Below are 21,824 nucleotides of genomic sequence, written 5' to 3'. Positions count from 1 at the left end.
AGTCAGAGGTGTGCGTGGGGAAAGGCTGATGGGGAACAGGGTCAGACTACGCAAGGACAGCCCACTACAGACAGAAAGGACTCACACCCCACAGTGAGGGCCACAAAGAAATTGGTCAGTCCCCTCCACCAGGCTGCTGACAAGCCTGTGTAGGAATGGAAAGAGAGGGAAGGGACAGGGGGACTCATTATGACCAGGGTGAGGGGTGGGAGTTAGAGTGAGAGAGAGAACAAAAGTATTTTCAGGGAGAATTTAATTGGGAGACAAACCTGGAGGTAGAGGGAGGTGGAAGTAATCCACATGAACAGCTAGAACAGTGGTTCTCAACTTGTGGGTCGCGACCACTTTGGGGGTCGAATGACCCTTTCACAGCAGTGTCCTAAGACTATCAGAAAACACTTTTAAAAAACGAGACGTTGGTGTTTTGCACATACTTCTGCAAAAGGTAGCAGTGTAGTTTACTGTTGGACCCATGCTACACCATGCTTCAAGACAAAATTTCATTTATTTGTCATTAGAAATAAATATTTCACAATCTATAATTACATATAGTTTTTGTGATTCATCAATATGCTTTCATTATGTTCAATTTGCAACAATAAAAATACATCCTGCATAGCAGATAGTTACATGATGATTCATAACAGTAGCAAAATTACAGCTATGAAGTAGCAATGAAAATAATTGTATGGTTGGGGGTCACCACAACATGAGGAACTGTGTGAAAGGGTCGCAGCATGAGGTAGGTTGAGCACCACTGAGCTAGAAGGAGGTAGAAGGCAAGTCCTGCCATCCCTGTTGAGACTGGAAGACGTGACTGGGGGAAAGAGTATGAAACCATGAAGAAATGGGAGCTGAAAATGCAGGAGAGAGAAAAATCAAATAATTTACTCTTCAAACAAATCCTTACTCATCATGCAAACCAAATAGGCAATGCAGTGCCTCGCTAAGCATCATGGAACAAGTCCAAAAGGGAACATGGCCCTCTGGGGGTAGGGGTGGGGGAATCCAGAAATACATTTCCACAGGCCTCGGGCAACACAGGAAATAGAAAAGAACTTTCAAAACGATGTATTCTCCCTCAAGGGACAGGCCGCTAAAGCTCTGTGCTTACAGGACTGTGCTGTGCCTGTGGTGTGTTTGCACGAGAGAAACTCAAGACCAGACCACAAACACGTGGCTCAGGAATGGATTTTGACCAGTAGAAGCCCCACAGGCCAGAGTGCACCTGGTCCCTTAGGGTTCTGGGGCTCTAAACCCTTAAAGGATAGACAAACTACACGTCTCTCCCCTGGTTCTCCTTGCTGGTGCGCTTGAACTGAGAACTTGTGATTAACAGCCCAGTGTTTAACCCATTGGGCTGCCAGGTATCCACAAGAAGGGAATGAATCCACAGGACCCACGGCCATCAAGTTGATCCTGACTCACTGTGACCCACAGTAACTCACAAGGCTTCTGTAACTGTATGTCTGGGGCTTCAATCCACATGGTCAGCAGTTCAAAACCACCAGCAGCTCCAAGGGAGAAAGACTGGGCTTCCTACTCCCATAAACAATGACAGTCTCCGAAACCCACTGGGGGTGGTCGCTGAGTTAGCATCAACTTGATGGCAGTGAGTGAGAATTTTTTGTAGAAACAGACAGCCTCATTTTTCTCCCAGAGAATGGCAGTAGGTTTGAACTACTGGCCTTGAGGTTAGTAGTCCAATGCCTAACCCACTGTGTCACCAGGGCTCCTGAATTAGTCTACTATTCTTCCAGCAAATGGAGGAAATAAGGCCTTGCCTGCTTACGTCAAGAGAAGCTGAAAGGAAGTCTAGGGAGACTAGAGGTGATCCAGGAAACTCCTCTCTGAGCACCCAGCCTGAACCCCCAACACCATCTTGCCCTCATTCCCGAACAAGGCACTGTGCAGGGATATGGTGAACACTCCTGAGGTGGACCGCACAGGGCACACAGGCCAATTGCCTGGACAACACCTGAGACCGGAGCACCTCGTCCACTCAGGCATAAAGAAGAAGCTCCAGACCAGAGCGTGGTCCATGGATCCACACATGGGGCCATGTCTACCCCTTCTTGTGTTGATGGTCTTGCAACTTCTCCCATCAAGCAACGAAGACCACTGTCTTAGGCCATGGAAACAGGCTGCCTGCTGACAGCTTTGCCCAAAGGAATGTGGCAGATGGGCCGGCGTGACCACTCCACGCCTGGAGCTCAGATATCTTCTGTGCTGCTGTCCCTCCTCTGGGAACCCGGCCACCATCCAAGGACGAACCTTGGTCAGTGTGCGGGAGGAGTCAGGGGAACTAGAGTTGAGTTGAACCACTTATTCTAGAGATGTGAAAAAGCCCCACAGAATGTCCTCAGAGGAGACAGGGGTGCAAACCACACGGGTGGCACCAAAGTGACTGTCCACATTCCTGCTCAGTGACTCTGTTTGTGCTGTACTTCAGCTGAAACTTACTGTTGCTTATCCCTCTAGTAAGTTACAACAAAAAAACACCCACTTTTTTTGTAAGCCTAACTCAGACCTAAAGCTCACTACCATCAAGTAAATTATGACTCATGGTGTCCTAAGGGGCAAAGTAGAACCACTCCTCCAGGTCCCTGAGACTGTAAAGCTTAATGGGAACAGCAGTCTCATCCTTTGCCAGTGGATCCCCTAGGGCAGCGGTTCTCACCCTTCCTCATGCCGCGACCCTTTCCACAGTTCCTCATGTTGTGGTCACACCTCCCCCATTCATAAAATTATTTTTGTTGCTACTTCAAAACGGTAATTTTGCTACTGTTATGAATCATCATGTAGATACCTGCTATGCGGGATGCATTTTCATTGTTACAAACTGTACATAATGAAAGCGTAGTGATGAATCACAAAACTCTATGTAATTATAGATTGTGAAATCTTTATTTCTAATGACAAATAAATGAAATTTTGTCTTGAAGCATGGTGTAGCATGGGTACAACAGTAAATTACACTGCTACCTTTTGCGACAGTATGTGTAAAACGCCAACGTCTCGGTTCCTGAGACATATGTGTTTTCCGGTGGTCTTAGGAGACCCCAGTGAAAGGGTCAGTCGACCCCCCCCAAAGGGGTTGCGACCCACAGGTTGAGAACCGCTGCCCTCGTGGGTCTGAACCATGGATCTTGCCATCAGCAGCTCACAGCACAGTGAGGGATACTCAGGCTCAGCTCCCACCTATCAGTACACCCACAAGCTAAATCTTTATGCTAATTTACTTTCTGAAATGTTCAATGCATTCTAAGGAGCCCTGGGGATGGAGTGGGGTAGGCACTGGGCTGTTAACTAAAAGGTCAGCAGTTCAAAACCAGCAGACCGTCCAACAGGAGAAAGAAGAGGCTTTCTACTCTCAGAAAGACTTGGTCTCAGAAACCCACATGGGCACTTCCACTCTGTCCCCTGGGGCCACGCTGAGTGGGCAGTGAGCCAGTGGGAGATGTGCTCATGTCAAAGTTGTCCTTATTCATCAGTTACAAGGATGCTCCAAATCACCTGTTTTTTTAACGCCTACTAGAACCACATGCTGTTATTTTTACTGCTGCCAATGCTCTGACAGGTGCTTAGTTTGTGAAAGTCTCTGGTGCTTCCCCTGAAAAGTTGTGCTAATTTTAATTTGTGAATCGGTATTGACTTTGGGGGGAATGAAGCAATAATGAAAGGAAAAGGAGGAGGGAAAAATGGCTTAGTAACTGATAATGTAACTAATTAGTGTTGCCATTTGGTATAGAAAGGTTTTACAAACCTTACAAACCCAGGTTTAAGTTGTTAGTATGTATATAATCTATGAAATGCTACTTTGAACTGATTCACTTATTAATGTTTGCTTACTATGTTTATGACATTTCAGTCCAGGATTAGAATGGGTCATGCGCTCCCATGGAGCGTTGCAGTCTTGGGAGCCCACTGGGACAGTAGTTCCCTGCCCTGTCGGGTCACTGGGAGTCCATGAGTTGATGGATTGTGTTGGTTCTCATGTGGAGGAAGCCCATGGGGTAGCAGTTGACACCAAGGGTTACCACACTGGGTGAGAAGCCCTCCTGACGCCACTGGAGTCCAAGTGAAGTCAGTGACCTGGTCCACGAGAGGTCAGCAAGGCAATCCCATCACCAGATAAACACAAATCCAACTGGCGGCCATTGAGTTGATGCCCACTCACAGTGACCTAGAAGCCAGGGTAGCACTGGCCCTGTACATTTTCAGACATCACTTTTTAGGGGGCAAGAAAGCCCTCTTTTTCTCCCATGGTATGCCTGCTGGTTTTGAACTGCTGACCTTGCAGTTATCAGCCCAAGCGCTAACCACGACACCACCAGGGCTCCATTAACAGCAGGAGCAACAGAGGCTGGTTCTTGCTTGAAGACATCTTGGTTTCCTAGTGTTTTTTTTAGGTGTAGTCCAGTCAATTCCGACTCATAGCGACCCTCTGAAAAATAGAACAAAACACTGTCTGGTCCTGTGTCATCCTCACAATTAACCTTCTATTTGAATCCCATCGATGCAGAGACTGGGTCAAGCCACCTTGTCAAAGGGCTCCTTCCTGTCTGCTGTCCCTCTACTTTCCCAAGCATGCTGTCTTGGGTCCCTGGTGTTGCTGTGATAGAAACACCATGCAGAGGGCTTTGAGGAATAGAATTTAGTTTCTCATAGTTCTGGAGGCTGACATTCAGAATCAGAGGCTGGTCCTTGTTCTGGCCTTCTGAGAATTCTTCCCCTAGCTCCTTGGGTGCACCAATGATCCTTTGTTTGCAGGAAGGTGCTGGTCTTCTGTGGGTCCATCTGCTCTGTTCTGTCTGGAAGACAACATTGAAAAGGGAAATGGGTCTAGGGACAACCTACTATGGAGATCTCATTAACACAACAAGAGGGTCCTATATATAGCAAGAGGAGTCTGGACTTCCCCATTTTAGAGGGAGATGCAGGGCACGATTCAATCCTAACTTAGGATGGATTAGTTATGGGTTTTTTTTTTGTGTGTGTGTGTGTGTGTGTGTGTTTATGTGTATTAGTTAATGGACAGTCCAAACTTACCAGTCTTCATTTACCTTTATTTCACCTGGTCACTTAACCATTTGAAGAATTTTTAGCAGAAGCCAGCAGCCCTTGTGGAGTAGTGAGTGATGCTTTGGGCTGCCAACCATGAAATCAACAGTTTGAAACCACTGCCTGCTCCTTGTTGACTACCTGCTGCCATACAAATGTATGAAGTCTACCCTGACTTGCTCATAGGTCACTCTGAGTCGGAATCAACCTGAAGGCAGTGTTTATGTTTGAGTGGCTGACAGCGATGTTGTTGTTGTTAGTTGCCATGGAGTGGGTTCCAGCTGTTGGTGACCCTGCACACTACATCTCCACAGTAGCTGCTATTGTGCTGGCAGCTGCCGTGCGCATCCACCTGACTGCTTATATTGAGATTCCTCAGCATCTTTCACAGGGGCCTGGGGAGCTAGGAAAACAGGAGGACCTGGGCCAGCTCTAGACTGTGCCAGGCCACAAGACTATTGATCCACCACGACCTACCTGGGGGTTTGTTTACTTTTAAATCATCTTACTGGGGGCTCTTACAGCTCTTATCACAATCCATACATCTCTCCATGGTGTCAAGCACAGTTGTCATCCTGCTGGAACATTCATGGACAGGATTGTTTGTACATTCTGGTGATATTGTGTGCTCACAATATGTACAAAATAAATGAATATCACTAGCAACTCTGGTCTCTCAGACAAGAATACGGCTGGAGCTCCATGTTCCAGAAGCTCCTCAGGAAAAATGCAATCCAAACGTGCATGAAGCCTGGCTGGTGATTTGAAGCAATGCATGTAAACATGACACATGGATAGCAAGCAGGGATGCAGAACAGATGGGCTCTCCGTGAGGCACAAACCAACCATGCCTTCCCCATTTCCATGATGTGCCCAGTTGCATTGCGTGGCACTTCCAAAGAGTTACAACCACGTTTGAGACCTGTCACGTAAATTCTCTGCCATTGAGAGGACTCTGGCTCATGGTGACCCTATAGCACAGAGTAGAAACTGCCCCTGCGGGTTTCCAAGTGGTGGTTTTGAATGGCTTGACCTCCTGGTCAGCAGCCCAATGCATAACCGACTATGCCACCGGGGCTCCCTATAACCCTGTTAGACAGGGCTCTCTAGAGAGATAAAACCAGATTGCTGATCATTTTATGTATGTATATCTCCAGGTGAGAATCAGTCCTTAGCTCTGTGAATTTGGAAGGGGATTGAACCCAGAAGGAAGATATCACTCCTGAGGGTTTTCTGCCCCGTGTCCTTAGCACTGCACTTCTGTTTTTCAGTTAGCGTCTATTCTTAATCGAACCTCTACTTGATATTTAAAATGACTTGCTCTTAAATGATGAGGAACTTGTCTCAGTAGGGAGACCAGTAGTACTCACTGCCATCACTCGGAATCCCCGGTGGTACAGTGGAGTATTACAAATGGAGTATAACTGCAAGGCGAGCGGTTTGAAGCCACCAGGCTCTCTGCGTGAGGGGAAAGAGGCGGCTCTCTACTCCAGTAAGGATCCCACTCCTTCTCACTCACTGCCATCACCTGGATCCCGGGCAGAGTGACACTGTAGGACAGGCCAGAACTGCCTCTGTGGGTTTCTGAGACTGCGAGTCTTCATGGGAGTAGAAAGCCTCATCTTTCTTCCTGGGAGCAGCTAGTGGTTTTGAGCTGTTGACCTTGTGGTTAGCAGCCCAACTACACTACTAGAGCTCCTGTTTGACATAAAATATATAGAACCAGCCCAAACCAAATCCAATGTCATCTAGTCGATGCCGACTTGTGGCAATCCTATAGGGCAGGGTAAGCACTGAGCCTTTGAGTTTGCGAGGCTGTGAATTTTATGGGAGTAGAAAGCCTCATCTTTCTCCCATTGAGTCACTGGCAGTTTCAGGTCTACCTAAAACCAGAAGACACAAACCTTAATTCATCAGTTTCTGAAACCCAGCAGGACAGTTCTCCTCCTTCCTGTAGGGTCCCTTGATGACAGTGGGTTTGGAAAATTGATCTAGGAACCCTGGTGGTGACGTGGTTAAAGCACTTGGGGGATCGCTGAAAGATTGGGGGTTGAACCCACTCAATCACAGCTCCAGGGGAGAAGGTGGCATTTGGCTTCCATAAAGATTTAAAGTCTGGGAAATCCTGTGGGGACAGTTCTACTGTGTCCCATACAATCGGTAGGCATTGGATTCAACTTGACAGCACTAGGCTTGGTTTGGGTCCAGGACATATGGGGGCCTCCAGGCGCTGCCCACTATCCCACTTGCAGGGTGACGAAATTCTCCCAAGGGTTTTCGCTCACTGAGCCAGGAGTCTGTCAGGAATTCGGGAGGTGACAGATGCCTTTGGTCAACCGCCTGATCCAGGCTCTCCTTTTGTCCCTGCTATTTGTCTTTATTTTAAAATACACATTTGAGGAGATAGAGTGATCACAAGCAGACAAGGTGGGTAGGCCCACATAGCCAGGTGGTCTCAGGGTGCCCTCCACCCCCACATACACAGGTCTGGTTTGCCACTGCAGGAGGGCCAAGGGCAGAAGTCTGCTATGAGCTCTCCAGGGCAACTACAAGCCCAGGATTGGCTGGGCAGAGCAGGCCACAGACCACTGCCCATTCCTCCTCAGTGTGCTAAGCCCAGCCAAACAGAGCACAAGGGCTATGGAACCCTAAGCAGACAGCAGGTGGCAGGGCCCACAGGACCCAAAGGGCACACACTCATCCATACCCACCCACAAACTAGTGAGCAAAATCACAACCACACACTAACACAAGAGTGCCACACACACATAAACGTGCATGCATGTGTGCACACAAGTATGCAAACCCCTACATTCATAGGCACACATATTCACCTGTGCCCAAGTGCACACAGATACACGCATACACACCCACACGTGCACACAGACACATGCATACCCATCCACGTGCACATACTGTTACACACAGGCACGCTGGAGCACATGAATGTTCGCAGGCAGGCCCTCCAGGGATGCCCAAGAGACCCTGGCCTGCTGCCAATTCAGTGAGCAAGTTTTGCAAGAGCTATGCTGTCCCCTTGGCCCCAAGCTCTGCCCTGCGCACCCTGGGACCTAGCAGAGTCCCTCTGGGAGAAGAGCCCCAGGCAGACAGCTGAAAGACAGGACCAGAGACTGAACCGGGGCCTCCCCAGAACCCTCAGATCGACTGTGACACCTAGGAGTCCTCTTTTCCTGCCTGCTTGGTGCTTGAGAGGCAGGCCCGCGGAGGTCCACGACCCCTTTCCACGCGCTCTTCCCCAGGGTGGCGGGGGTCCTCCCGCGGGGCTACCTGAGCATGGATTCCCAGCTAGTGCCAGTTCTGGTCGGCCTGGGGCCAGGAGGTGGAGCTAAGGGCAACCTTCTGAGTTCTGAGGGGTTCTCCAGGATGGTCCCCCGCCCTGGAAGGGTCCCTGAGGTGCACAGCCCGCACCATCCCTGAGGGAGGGCCAGCGGTGGTGGTTTGGGTGACTCGCGCCCCTGGGGGTTGAGACCCGCTTCCCCTTCCCAGCCTTCCAGCCCTTAGGATTCCGCAGTACCCTGTCCCCTGTTGTCCCCTCGCCCTCCTCGCCTTCTCCCGCCCTCTACCCATCAGTGCTCTCTTCACCCTGGCCCCCACCCACTCCTCTCCCTTCCCCTCCTCCTCCCTGGCCCTGCCCCCTGGTTCTTCCCTGCCCACCCCCACCCCCATACCCCTGCGTCCCCTCCCTCCTTCCGTCTCTCGGTGCGCTCCCACGGTCGGGGCGGGAGCCCGGCCACTCCGCCCCCCGCGCAGCAGAGCCGCGGTAATAACCCCGGCGCGGGCGCAGGCGCGGGCGCCGAGTCCCGGCGGGCTGTAGTCGGTCCTCGCGTCCTTCGCAGCCTCGCTCACCACCGGCTTCGACCATGGGAGCCCCTGGCCCTAGGAGCGCGCGCCCCAGCCTGCTCGCCCGCGGGTGCTCTGTCCGGACGCCGAGCGCGGGGCGCTGCGCTGCACTCTGGGGACTGCTGCTCCTGGCGCAGGTGGCCCAGCAGGTGAGTGCGCGCCGCCGTCTGGTCAGGGGTCGGTAGCCCAGCGGGTCCCTCAGGCAGCTCCTTCTCACAGAGGTGTCCCTGCTGTTTTCCAGCTGGTACCTGCGTGCGCCCTGGGAGCCACAGCGGCGGCACCCGGGAGCCCGAGCGTCCCCCTGCGGCGTCCCCACAGCACCCAGCGCCCAGACTGGCTGCGGGACACAGGTGAGTGAGGCCTGGAGGTGAGGGCTCTGATCCGCAAGTCATAGGCCCCCAAGCCCCCCAGCGCTGCTGCTGGAGGCCCTGTAAGTGTCCCCAACCCTGCGGATCTTGGTCACTTTGAAGGCGCTGCTGGGGGGAAGCAGCACCCCCAGGTCGGACTTCCGGCGTTTGGGCTAACCAGGGTCCCTGCCACAGACAGTACACCAAGACCAGGCAGGGTACTTATTTATAACCACGGAAAACTTAAGGGTGGAGGTTAGAATTATTCCAGATGACGCACTAACCCGCGATTCTAACGCACGTCTCCTCTTGCTACCCGCATCCCATGTCTCCTCATGGGCCACCTCCTTCCTACGCCCACTAGAGCAGGAGACGGGAGGTGGGAGTCATTTCTGCAGTGCGAGAGGGTTGATCATCTCAGGGTCAAGTTCATGCTCTTCCAGACTTGAAAGGGAAATGAAACGTCCGAGCGCATCCAGTGGTGACCAGTTTTCTGGGACTTCAGAAGCCATGGCCAAGACCTTTGCTGTGGTCCCGCGTGAAAATGAACCTCCTGTTTGGGTCTTTGCAATGTGTGGTTTTCACACGCAAGTTCGAGGTCTTTCTGAATCTGACGTTTCCCTGGGGGTGGGTCTCTCTGGCCCTCCATTGCTATGTTTTCAGGGTGCGTGTTGTGTGGAAGGAAGCAGGTGCGTGCAATTGGTCAGAGTGCTTTTCAGGGGAAGCCAGTTCTTTGGCAATGACTACGCTGCCGAATTTCCAAGAATAAATCGCGATCTCAAATCTGAGTGGTGACTGTTAGGGAAGAATTAGGTTTAAAGAGAGGCGCCTTGGTGGCGTAGCAGTTATGCGTTGGGCTGTGATCCTCAAGGTGGGCAGTTTGAAACTGCCCCTCGGCCACTCCGTGGGAGAAAGACCTGGCATTCTACTCCAGTGACCACTTACAGAACACTTGTACCTGGTCCTATAAGGTTGTTGTGAGTCAGCATTGACTCAAAGGAATGTGAAGATTTAATGAACCCAGCATATTGTCAGACACTCTAGGAAGTTAAAATGAACCATTCAGAGTATTTGATAGCATTTAACAGTGTTTTAAGGCATGGAAATTGTACATATTCTTGAATAGTCTATTTGCCTTGATAAAACAACGTAGAGGAATAGCATAAAAGAGTTTTCATTTCTGAATGAACTAATGCAGTTCTCTACCAGATATTGAGTCACCCCTGCCTGGAGTGGATCCGGACTCATAGAGACCCCATGTGGGCTCACTGAGGCTGTAAATCTTTACGAGAGTAGATGGCCTCTTATTTCTCTCATACCCTAAAATGAGAATTAGCAAATGGATCCTCACATGCTGAGGACCACCAGAGGGCGCCAGATATAAATGATTTTAAATGTTTGAGCTGATGCTTTGTGTCTGTCTGCAAGGAAAAAGATTAATTATCCATTCGCTTGAAATTAATCTTTTTCACTGTTGCGCTCTTCTTTCCTGTTTGTGCTATAATACGTTCTGCAGTTTAATTGTGTGTGTTGGAAGTAGAAGGTCCCATAAAGTTTCAGTTGTGTCCCCCAAAATTTTTCTTTCAAACCCTTACCTCTCTACCTGTGGAAGAGTTAAAACCCCTATTTGTTTTTAAATCCTGAAACGTTGCTTTGTAAGTGAGGTGATATTAATATAGGGTGTGTCTTAAGACAATACCTTTGGGATACAAAAGACATTAAACAAGTGAGTGAGCAAGCTCATGGGGAAGGAGCAACATCCCTCCACGGGGAGATCTGAATGGAACCAAAGAAGAAGCAGGGGCGCAGAACGAAAGCTGTCTCCCAGAGCCAGTGCCCTGAGGTCAGACTTCCAGCTTCCTGAACTTCGAGGGGGGAAATCTGTTTGTTAAAGGCCCTCCCTTCTGGTATTGCTGTTCTAGTGACACCAGAGCCCCCATCACCTTTTCTTTTGCAAATCCTTTGCAAATCTAGTTTCTGAAAGCCAAGGAAATGGCAGAAGGGATTGGCAGATAAAACTTTTTTTTTTAAAGGAACTTAGATGCAGGGGACCATTTCCAGGAAGAAGAGTCAAGAATACCTGCGGGTGTGTAGTTTTTCCATGTGAGAACGGACTTGTCCTTAGATATCCCTGGTGAAATCACTGCTGGAGGTGAGCGGTGGGCTCCCTGCAGCCTTTGCACTCCATTCAGCCTGACTGCTCTGACCACCTGGAACCGCCTGCTGTCTGGAGCTCAATATTTTCACGACCACCATCTAAGTTGCTTGGCCATAACCTGAAATTGAAGGTGCCAAGCCCAACATCAGGGGGTTCTCCCTTAGTCAATGCACCACGTCTTCCTTCAGGAAGCATCATGCATTTGCACTCTCTTGATGAGAGAGAGAGAGAGAGAGAGAGAGAGAGAGAGAGAGAGAGAGAGAGAGAGAGAGAGAGAGAGAGAGAGAAGAGAGAGAGAGAAGAAGAGAAGAGAAGAGAAGAGAAGAGAAGAGGAGAGAAGAGAAGAGAAGAGAAGAGAAGAGAAGAGGAGGGGAGGGGAGGGGAGGGGGGGAGAGGGGAAAGGAGAGGAGAGGAGAAGAAGGAGGCACACCTTCACTGCTGTTATCAAGTGCCTTCGATTTTATTCCGGCTCCTAGCAACCCCCTATAGAGCAGAATCTGGCTATGTTTCAGCCCATTGTGGTTGCAGCCCCTGTGCCCATCCATTTCACTAGGGCATTCCGTTTTTTCTCTGGCCCTCTGCTTCACCAAGCATGATGTCCTTCTACAGGGACTGGTCCCTGTTGACCATGTGTCCAAAGTACGCGAGGCAAAGTCTCACCATCTGTCTTCGAAGGAGTTTCTACCTGGCTGTACTTCTTCTAAGACATTGGAGCATTACATTTTTGTGGTTCCATCATGTTACTTATTTAGCTCTAGAACAGTAGAGGAGAGATTACTTTGTATCACATTGTTGCCAGTGACTTTTAGATGGTTCTCTCAATGCCACCAGTAGGTGCTGACTCACAGTGATCCTACAGGACAGGGTAAAACTGCCCCTGTGGATTTCTGAGACTAACTGATTGCAAGAGTAAACAGCTCCATCTTTTCCCCACAGAACTGCTAGCTGTTGGTTTCGGACTGCTGAACTTGTGCCTACCAGCCCCACTTGTAACCCCTGTACTACCAGAGCTCCTCTTTTAGACATCTTGCTATCTATTCTTCAAGTTGTCTTGGAAAGAAATACTTTAGCCATAACGTTTATATAAAGTACAACTGATATAAACTATTACTGCAAGTTTTGATGCGTGCATGATGAAGTTATGTTACAGTAAACAAACTTCCTGTTATATTTGAAGTAGTAATGGATAGTTAATTGGGGGAAATTGTGTTTGCAGACAGCAAACATGCCACCAAATGTTTGCTGATTCCAAGTTGTTTTTCCTTATTTTCCAATAGGAGTCTTGAACGCTGTCTCCTATTATAAAAAGCTCTCTTGTAAAAGCAAACAGACAAACAAAAAGAACCTTTTTAGTTTACCTTTGTCATAAAACAGTGGCCCTTGTTAAGAACAAAGGCACATGAAGATTTGCTACGTTAGCTTTCTAACTTCAGACCCTATTAACTCACGGGGCCAGGTTCTGGTGCTTTTCAGACATTTTTATTGGTGTGTGTGTGTGTGTGTGTGTGTGTGTGCTTAAAGTTTATAACTTTCAACATTCAACTGCTTATATCACATGAGAAAAGTCTGTCTGCTTCAGATGGGCCCAGTGATATTATTGTACATGTTTAACATCAGGCCCTTGAGGCAGTGCAGGAAGGGTAAGGAGCACTGATTAATAAAAATTGCCAATTTCCCTGGTGTAAATATTCCTAGTGTTTTTTTTAAAGATCATTTTTTGGAGGCTCTTACAGCTCTTATAACCATCCATACATCAATTGCATCAAGTATATATGTAGATATGTTGCTATCACTATTTCCTAAATATTTGCATTCTATTTGAACCCTTGGTATCAGCTCCTCTCTTTACCCTCCTTCCCCACCTCCCACCCTCATGACCCCTTGATAAATTATTTTATTTTCATATCTTACACCAACCTCTACCTTGCTTCCCCTACCCTCAAGGGGTTTATCTGCCCTGGATTCTGTGTGTCCTGACCTCTTATCTGTCTGTATATGTGTACATGCTCCAGCCTAGCCCGAAGTGGAAGGCAGGACTGAGGACATGATAGTGGGGCATGAGGAAGCCTCAAGGAACCAAAGGAATAGTGTGTGTATCATGGTGCTATACTGCACCCTGGTTGACTCATCGCTTCCTTGTGACCCTTCAGTAAGGAGATGTGGCATTTTCTGCAGATGAGTTTTGGGTCTTTGCTCTGATCCCTCTTGTTCTCATCAATATGTTTTTGTTTGTTTGTTTGGGGTCTTCTGATGCCTGTTACCTGATCCTGTTGAGATGACCAGAAGTTCAAAACCAGCAGCTGCTACATGGTACTTTCAATATTCTTCTCCATCAACATACATAGTTCAAATGCATTGATTCTTCTGTCTTCTTCCATCAATGTCCAACTTTTACATTCATGTGAGGCCACTGAAAATGCCATGGCTTGGGTCAGATGCCTGTGTTAGCCAATGTTCTCTAGAGGAACTATACTAGCACACATATATTGTTGTGTGTATATATATATAATATACATATACATATATATGTATATATACTTATACAGTAAGACATAATATAACAACTAATTAGTCTACACAGCAATACAGAGGACTCAGTTCAACTCACTCTTTACAACAGTTAATATACTGAAAGTCCTTTAATTCACAAAGGGTCTTCAGTCCAAGGTCAAGGAAGCAGACAGGGCATCTTCCCTCAGGCAAAACAGGCAGAGTCTGCCTGCAGGCAGCAGACAGCAGGGTGAGTTAGCAACAGTCAGCAACAGTTGATAGCCTGGGATTTAGCGAAGCCGTCCCAGATGGGATAGCGTGGTGAAGCAGATCTTGAAGGAGCCTCAAGCTCTAAGGACACGATCCACGTGTTAGCCTGGCCCACAGGTAGTGTAGCGCAAAGGTAGAGGCAGAATGAGTTAAAGCAGCACCAAGCTGGCCAATCACCAGAGAGCAAGAGTGAGGGGGGTTGGTATTGCAGAATCATTTATCTCATTGCCCTCCAATCAGCTGCGACCTGATTAAACTCCACCCACACATTCCTATTGGCCTAGTTGGCATGATAAACCTAACTATCATAGGTCTTGTGCAGCAGGTTTACCTAATGCAACTCATTTTTTGACGATTACCTGGCAGCTTCCATGAGCATTGATTGTGGATAAAATCATTGACAACTCCAACCTTTTATGCATTTATCATGATGTACTTATTGGTCCAGTTGAGACTTTTGGGGTCTTCTTTACATTGAGTTATAATTCACGCTGAAGGCTGCAATCATAGATCTTCATCACCGAGGGCTTCAATTCCTCCTCAATTTCAGCAAGCAAGGTTGTGGCTTCTGCATATCATAGGTTGCTAATAAGCCATCCTCCAATCCTGATGCCACATTCTTCTTCATAGGAGCCGGCTTCTCTCATTGATTGCTCAGCATACAGATTGAATAACTATGTGAGAGGACACAACTCTAGAAGCCCAAAGGGTCCCTAAGACTTGGAAGTAACTTGGATGGCAGTTCGTTTGGGTTCACTCCTACTTTATCAAGGAAATTGTAATTTACTTTAAGTCCACTTTTAAGATCTTGCTTTTTTAAGTTTTTCTTTCATTTATTCTAAAATTTTAACTTGAAAGTGAATCTATGGTGCGTTTTTTCTTCTTTTTTTGACTGAGTGAAAGGGTTACTGGACATGTTTGCTTGAAGTGTTAAAGAACAAAGATGCCATGCTTAGGACTAAGCTGTGCCTGACCCAGGCTGGGGTATTTTCAGTCACCTCATAGCCATGTGAAGCTAGACAATGAGTAAGGTAGATTGGAAAAGACTGGATGCTTTTGAAATACGTTGTTGGCTAATAATAGTATAAGTGCCATGGACTGCTAGAAAAAGGCACAAATCTGTCACGGAAGAAGTGCAACCAGAATGTTCTTTATAAGGAGGATGGCAAGATTTTTGTCTCACATAGTTTGTACATGTTATCAGGAGAACATGTGCATGCTTGGCACAGTACAGGGTCAGAGAAAAAGAAGAACATTCTCAGTGAGATGGGCTGGCACAGTGGCTGTAACAATGGACTTCAACATACCATATAGACTTGAGTATAAGCTGACCTGAATATCAGCTAAGACACCTCATTTTATTACAAAAAAAAACTGCATTAAAAATGTGCGGAAAAAAACTTGACTGGTACACGAGTATAGATGGTACTTATTGAGAGGATGCCACCGGACCAGGCAGTGCTTCTTCTATTGTCTGTAGGGTCACTAAGAGTGAGACCAGTTCCTGTAAAAGGACAGCATACTTGGTAAAGTGGAGGGGCAGCAAAAATAAAGGAAAAATCTCAAGGAGATGGATTGACACAGTGACTGCAACAATGGGGTCAAGTCTAGGCACCATTGTGAGGATGGTGCAGGACCAGGTAGTGTCTAGTTCTGTTGTGCACGGGTCGCTATGAGTCAGGACTGACTCAACAACAAGTTACAACTGATTACATGAAACCCAATGACAAGGGGGTTGCCATGAAAAATCACCACAATGCGGACGCCGAAACCATCAGAAATGCATTCTTTCACAGTTCAAGTGGCGAACAGTCTGAAAACAAGGTGTAAACAGGTTTGGTTCTTCCTGGAGGCTCTGAGTGAGAATCTGACCCACGCTTACTTTATGGTGGCTTTGTTGCCAGCCTTGGTATGCCTTGGATTTTAGTCACGTGCTACAAATCTCTATCTCTGCCATCACACTGTCTTCTCCACTCTGCGGCTCTGGCTGTCTCTTGTTTTCATCTCTTAGCACCATATTGAATACAGGGATCACTTTAATCCAGAAGCCCCATCTTGAGATCTCTACCTTAGTGACATCTGCACAGACCCTTAATTCCAAATAAAACCATGCCCTGAGGTTCCCCAGGGATCTCCGAGGGAGGCTGTCACGATTTCACCCACTACCTTTGATCATAAATTATATCCCAAGTTTCCAATTCTTTTCCAAACTCTAAGATTATTTTCAGGATTGTAAAATCAGCTGCTCCTTGCTTTGCTTGCAGAATTCGACCTTGTCTCTGTGTATGAGGTGGACCCCGAGGGGCATTACGTGTCCCATGAAATCATGCACCATCAGCGGAGAAGAAGAGCAGTGGCCCCGTCGTCAGACTTGGATTCCCTGCACCTACGACTGAGAGGATTCGGGCAGGACTTTCACATGGACCTGAGAACGTCCAGCAACCTGGTGGCTCCTGGGTTTGTCGTACAGACCCTGGGGAAGGGAGGCACGAAGTCAGTGCAGACCCTTCCACCGGAGGATTTCTGCTTTTATCAAGGCTCCTTGAGATCCCACAGGAACTCCTCCGTGGCTCTTTCCACCTGCAAAGGTTTGGTAAGTACCCCTCTCTCTTCCTCTGGGGAAGGCTCCATTTCAGCGTATTGGTTAAGGTGAGTGCACAGAGGTGGAAAGGAGGAGATTCCCTTGAAACATTTCAGCGTGTTCTATTCCTGCCGTCCGAATGACTTTGATCTGTACAATCCAAAGATGATTGCCAAATCATAGTTGCATAAATGTGCTGTTAAGAACCTTGGTGGGGAAAATGGATGAAATATTGTGATGCTTACCAAAGGACAATGGTCCACACCCACCAGCCACTCTATTGAGGGGAGAGGGGTGAAGAATGAGTAGTCTGATTTCATGATTATTACACTTGGGAGTACTATGGGGTAGTTCTCTTGAGCACGTGAACTTGCTATGAGTCGGAATTAACTCAATGGTGGTGGGTGGGGTTTAATATAGAAATATGTTGTGGTACATCTTTTGTCTTAATAGAAAAAAGTGTATACACCACCTTATTTGCTGCTTATTTTTGACTAGAATAATTGTGGCTGATTCTTTTGGTTTGAAGATGGAACATTTAACTGGTAGCACTTTTTTCACCGTATTATGGGTTACTCTGATTTATTAGTTTATTATCACATCAGTGTAACTATCTTCTTTATGAGAAGCACAATGGTATTTAACCAAGAGGAGCCCTGGTGGTGTCGTGGTTATGAGTTGGGCTGTTAATGTTGAGATTATCAGTAACCTCCAGCCACATCATGGGAGAAAGATGAGACTTTCTATTCCTGTAAGGAATTACAGTCTGGGAAACCCAACGGGCATTTCTACCTGTCCTGTAAGGTGGCCATGAGTCAGGATGGACTCAAGGGCAGTGAGAAGTGACTATGTTGTTTATTAGAGGAAACGCTAGGAAGAGGTTAAGGATGCTACTTCTGCATTTGGATGACGAATGCACTGTCATGTCTTTCATTTGCAAATATCAATAATAGAGAATGCATGCAGGTAAATGACCTTCATGCATGCACTCAGGCTGCTATTTCCTTCATGAACAATGGCTGCTCCCAAACCTCACCTTTAAAAGTGGCTGTGAATCTAGGAAGAAAAGCAAGTGCTATCGCACATTAGATGATGTTCTCTCGTTTGTGATTGATATGGTTGTTATAGCTTCCTGATGGATTGACTTGGGTTGTTGATCTTGGGTATTCCAGGTTTTAATGAAAGGTGGAGGCATCTCCTAGGCAAGCCTCTCCCCTCCCTGCCCCCACCCCTCCTGCATTTTGAGTAGCATCTGACTGAGTCACTTGTTCCGTGGGAGTCAGGAGTCCGTAGAATCCCCCCGTTTGTCCCGTTCTTGTTCACAAGCCCTTGCAGCACCTCATGGAGGGAGATTTCAGAAATTGTATCCCTTAGCGTGAGAAATCCTCGCTTTCGACTTTTCCCAACTTCTTCCTTTTTTTTTTCCAGTTTCTTAATGTGTAAGATTAATTTATTGACTGAAGAGCTTTCCTTTTTCCAGTCTAGGTTCTACAGCTTTATGTTTTCCTCCAAACATGGTGTTACCTGCATCTTATAAATTTTTGTACACGTTGCAGTTTTGTCTGAATTCATATCATTGTATTTTCCAATCTTTCTCATAATTTCTTTTGTAACACATTGGTGATTTAAGAGTATGTTGTTTAATTTTCATATTTTTGTGAATTTCTCCATAGGCCTCTAGTTATTACTAATTTCTCTGTTAATTTCATTGACACTGGATAATAAACTTTGCCTACATTTTGATTTTACTCAGACTTATTGTATGACCCCACATGTAGTTTATCCAAGAGAAGATTCCAGGAATTCTAAAGAAAACAGAGTATTCTGTCCTGTTGTCGGTGCGTGAAATAGTCTATAGATGCCTGTTAATTCTGCATGGATTATAGGGTTTCCTTGTCTTCTTTTATTTTGCGGTTTTTGTTTTTGCTTTGGTGTGATGTTATTGAAAGTGGTATATTATGGTCTGGACCTATTCTTGTTGAACTGTCTGTTTCTTCCTTCAATTCTGTGAGTGTTGACTTCACAGACCTATCTTTAAAGCTTTTTGTTAGGTGCAAATATGAATATGATTGCTATGTTTCCATGATGGATTGGCTTTATCATAATAAAATGTTCTTCTTTATATCTCCGAAGCCAGACTCAGTTTGTAACTGCCTATATTTTGAACCTACCAACAGCTTTGCAGAAGAGAACCCCCCATGACCTATCTACTTCTATAAAGATTACAGCCAAGAAAACCCTATGAAGCAGATTTCCTAAGGTTACCATGACTTGGAATTAACCCAATGGCAAATGGTTTGTTTTTTTTCTTATTTCTACTGATAATTTAAAATATATATAATTTCTCTATATAGTATAACCACACCAACTTTTTATGATGCTTTTTTTATCTATCTACTCTCTTACTGGATTATATTTTGGAATCTAAAATGTGTCTTCTATAAACAGTATATAGGTGTTTTCTTTTATAGAGTTTTATAATCTCTTTACTTTTTACTACATTTCAAAACAATTTACCTTTCATGTTATCATTGTAATAGTTAGATTTATGACCAGTTTTTTTATTTTGTTTTCCACAAACATCATACTTTATTATGTCCTTTCTTCCTGCTCCATTGCCTCCTTTTACATTGAGTACATAATTTATAATACAACATTTTAGCTCCTTGAGTGATTTTTAACTCCCTTCTTAGTTATTTTCTCAATAGTTGTTCTAGGACTTAGAAGATACATCTTAGCTTATCAGAATATCTTTCAGATTTATAATAATCAAAATCAAGTGGAAAATATAAACTTTACTACCTCCTGTAAAGCATCTTTGCTGCCTCCTCTTTTATGCTATTATGTGTATCTACCTATCTATGCAGGAGCCCTGGTGACATAGTGGCTACACATTGGGCTGTTAACTATGAGGTCAGCAGTTTGGAACTGCAGTTGCTCCATGGGAGAGAGATGAGACTTTCTACTTCAGTAAAGAGTTACAGTCTCAGAAACTCACAGGGGCGTTTCTACCTTGCCCTCTAGGGTCACCATGAGTCAGAATTGGCTCGATGGCAGTGATTTAATATATTGATATAAGTTCTATGTGTTAAAAACCCAATACATTGACTTTAATTATGATTTGATGAATGGATGAATAAGTCTTTTACAGAAGTTGAGGCAAGAATGAAGTAAGTGTGTATTGATATGTTGTTGTTAAGTGCCATTGAGCTAGTTCTGACCCAGAGTGACCCTATGCACAACAGAAGGAAACAGTGACCGGTCCTGGGCCATCCTCACAATCGTTCCAGTGCCTGAGCCCATTGTTGCAGCCACTGTGTCAATCCATCGTGTTGAGGGCCTGCCCCTCTTTTGCTGCCCCTCCACTTTTCCAAGCATGATGTTCTTTTCCACCTGTCCTGGTTTCTCCTGACAATACGTCCAAAGCATGCAAGACAAAGTCTTTATACCATTTTAATTTTCCATGTCTTCCTCTGACTTTGATTTTCCATCTGGCTTCGTGTCCCTGCCCAAGGTTTCTCTCCTATCCACTCCCCATCTGTTTTAAAGAAGAACAGTTTTATCTCGTCATTTACAGGATTTTCTCTTTTTATTTGGCTCTTTCTTTTTACTAGCATAGCTGGGTATGAAAGTGTGTTTATCTCACTTGTACTTACTTGAACTTCCTATATGTGTAGGACAATGTTTTCCTCAAATTTAGAAAGTTGTTAGTCATTTGTTCTTCTGCTTCTTTCACTGCCCCCTGCATCTTCTGATAATGACATCCGCACACGTTCACGGGGCTGACTGATCGTTCACATAACTCTAAGGTTCTGCTCTTTTACTTCCCCCTTGAAAAAATCTTTGTTCTCTGTTTTCAGATTGCCTAACCTCTTTCAATCAATGTTTATGTTTGCTGGTTAGAGCTAATGCTGACTCAAATGTGCCATTGTAACCTTTGCGTGAGTTTTTTTTTTCTCTTCACTTAGGATATGGCACTTTGCAACTCCAGATTTTCAATATTTTAAATCATTTTTATCACCTTTTAAATATTCTTCTTTGATGTGGCACTGTCATCATGCTCACTTTGAATGCTTTAGATATGATTTTTTGAGTTCATAGAAGTTGTTTATAATAGATGTTTTAATGTTTTTGTTAAGTCTGAACCCTGTCAGCAACTATTGATATTACTCCCTTCTGTCCTTGTGTATGGGTTATGCTGTCAGTTTCTCGCTCCTTCTTCTTTCTTTCTTCCATCTCTCCTCCTCCTCTTCCTCCTTCTTCTATTTCTCTCCCTCTCTCTCTTCCCCTTTTCCTTTTTTTCATGCATGCCTCATAGTATTGCGTTGAAAGCCTGATAGGACAGGCAATGTGTGTAGCAACTCTTGCCATCATGGGGCTGAAGCAGCTCCATGATGCTTGTTTCCCCTGCAGTGTGCAGCTTGTGGATGCTTTCAGATGGCAGAGGCGCAGTCTTCCCGAGAGGCCGGACTTCCTTACCTCATTGGCGTCACACCCAGTTTACACTAATTGCTACCTAAAGCTTCACGGATTTCCATTGTGCTCTAATCCCTAGAATCTGCTTTGGTGAAAGTATGCCACCTTTGCAGAGACATGGTGTTGACCATCTTGGTGAATACTCTGCCCACAGAAAGAATCTTGTTTGCCTCCCCTCCCGGCCCCACTCCACGCTCACCCTGGTATCTGTTAGACTCCTAGTTTGTCGTTACAAGTATCCCAGGGTCACCAGCTCTCTTCAAATTGCTCGTAGTCAAGATCTTCATGATTCTGACAAAGCATTTTGACATGAATGTCCCCACATGCTGCTCAAAATAAAGTCAATTCCTTTAGGTAAATAAGTGGACCTTGTCCTTCTTACCACCTACCTTTCCTAATAGGCAAAATCTCCATAATCCTGTAGTGACATGCTGGGTCTGGGAGTCCTCCAAGGTGGCCCTTGTCCTGTGAGTGCACTCTGTGCTACTAGCACTTGGCCTTCACCAATGGTCTTCACACCGAGGTTCCATGCACACGGGTGGAGGCATTTGGGATCCAGTCGTCTTGGCCTGTGGTG

The 21,824-nt window shown here is 46.1% G+C and overlaps 1 protein-coding gene across 1 annotated transcript in view; it reads left to right on the top strand.

The window, feature by feature from the left end:
• Positions 1-8,945: 8,945 nt before the first annotated feature.
• Positions 8,946-21,824, top strand: part of ADAMTS16 (ADAM metallopeptidase with thrombospondin type 1 motif 16) — a 198,143-nt gene continuing 185,264 nt past the window's right edge. Inside the window, exons 1-3 of the mRNA XM_075541734.1 lie at positions 8,946-9,074; positions 9,167-9,275; positions 16,455-16,783. Coding sequence (XP_075397849.1) covers positions 8,946-9,074; positions 9,167-9,275; positions 16,455-16,783 — 567 coding nt within the window. The remainder of the gene's footprint in view (positions 9,075-9,166; positions 9,276-16,454; positions 16,784-21,824) is intronic.

Source organism: Tenrec ecaudatus, chromosome 2, assembly GCF_050624435.1.
Source record: "Tenrec ecaudatus isolate mTenEca1 chromosome 2, mTenEca1.hap1, whole genome shotgun sequence".
NCBI lineage: Eukaryota > Metazoa > Chordata > Mammalia > Afrosoricida > Tenrecidae > Tenrec > Tenrec ecaudatus.
The sequence above is the reverse complement of the archived record's forward strand: the minus strand, read 5'-3'. Positions and strand labels throughout refer to the sequence as shown.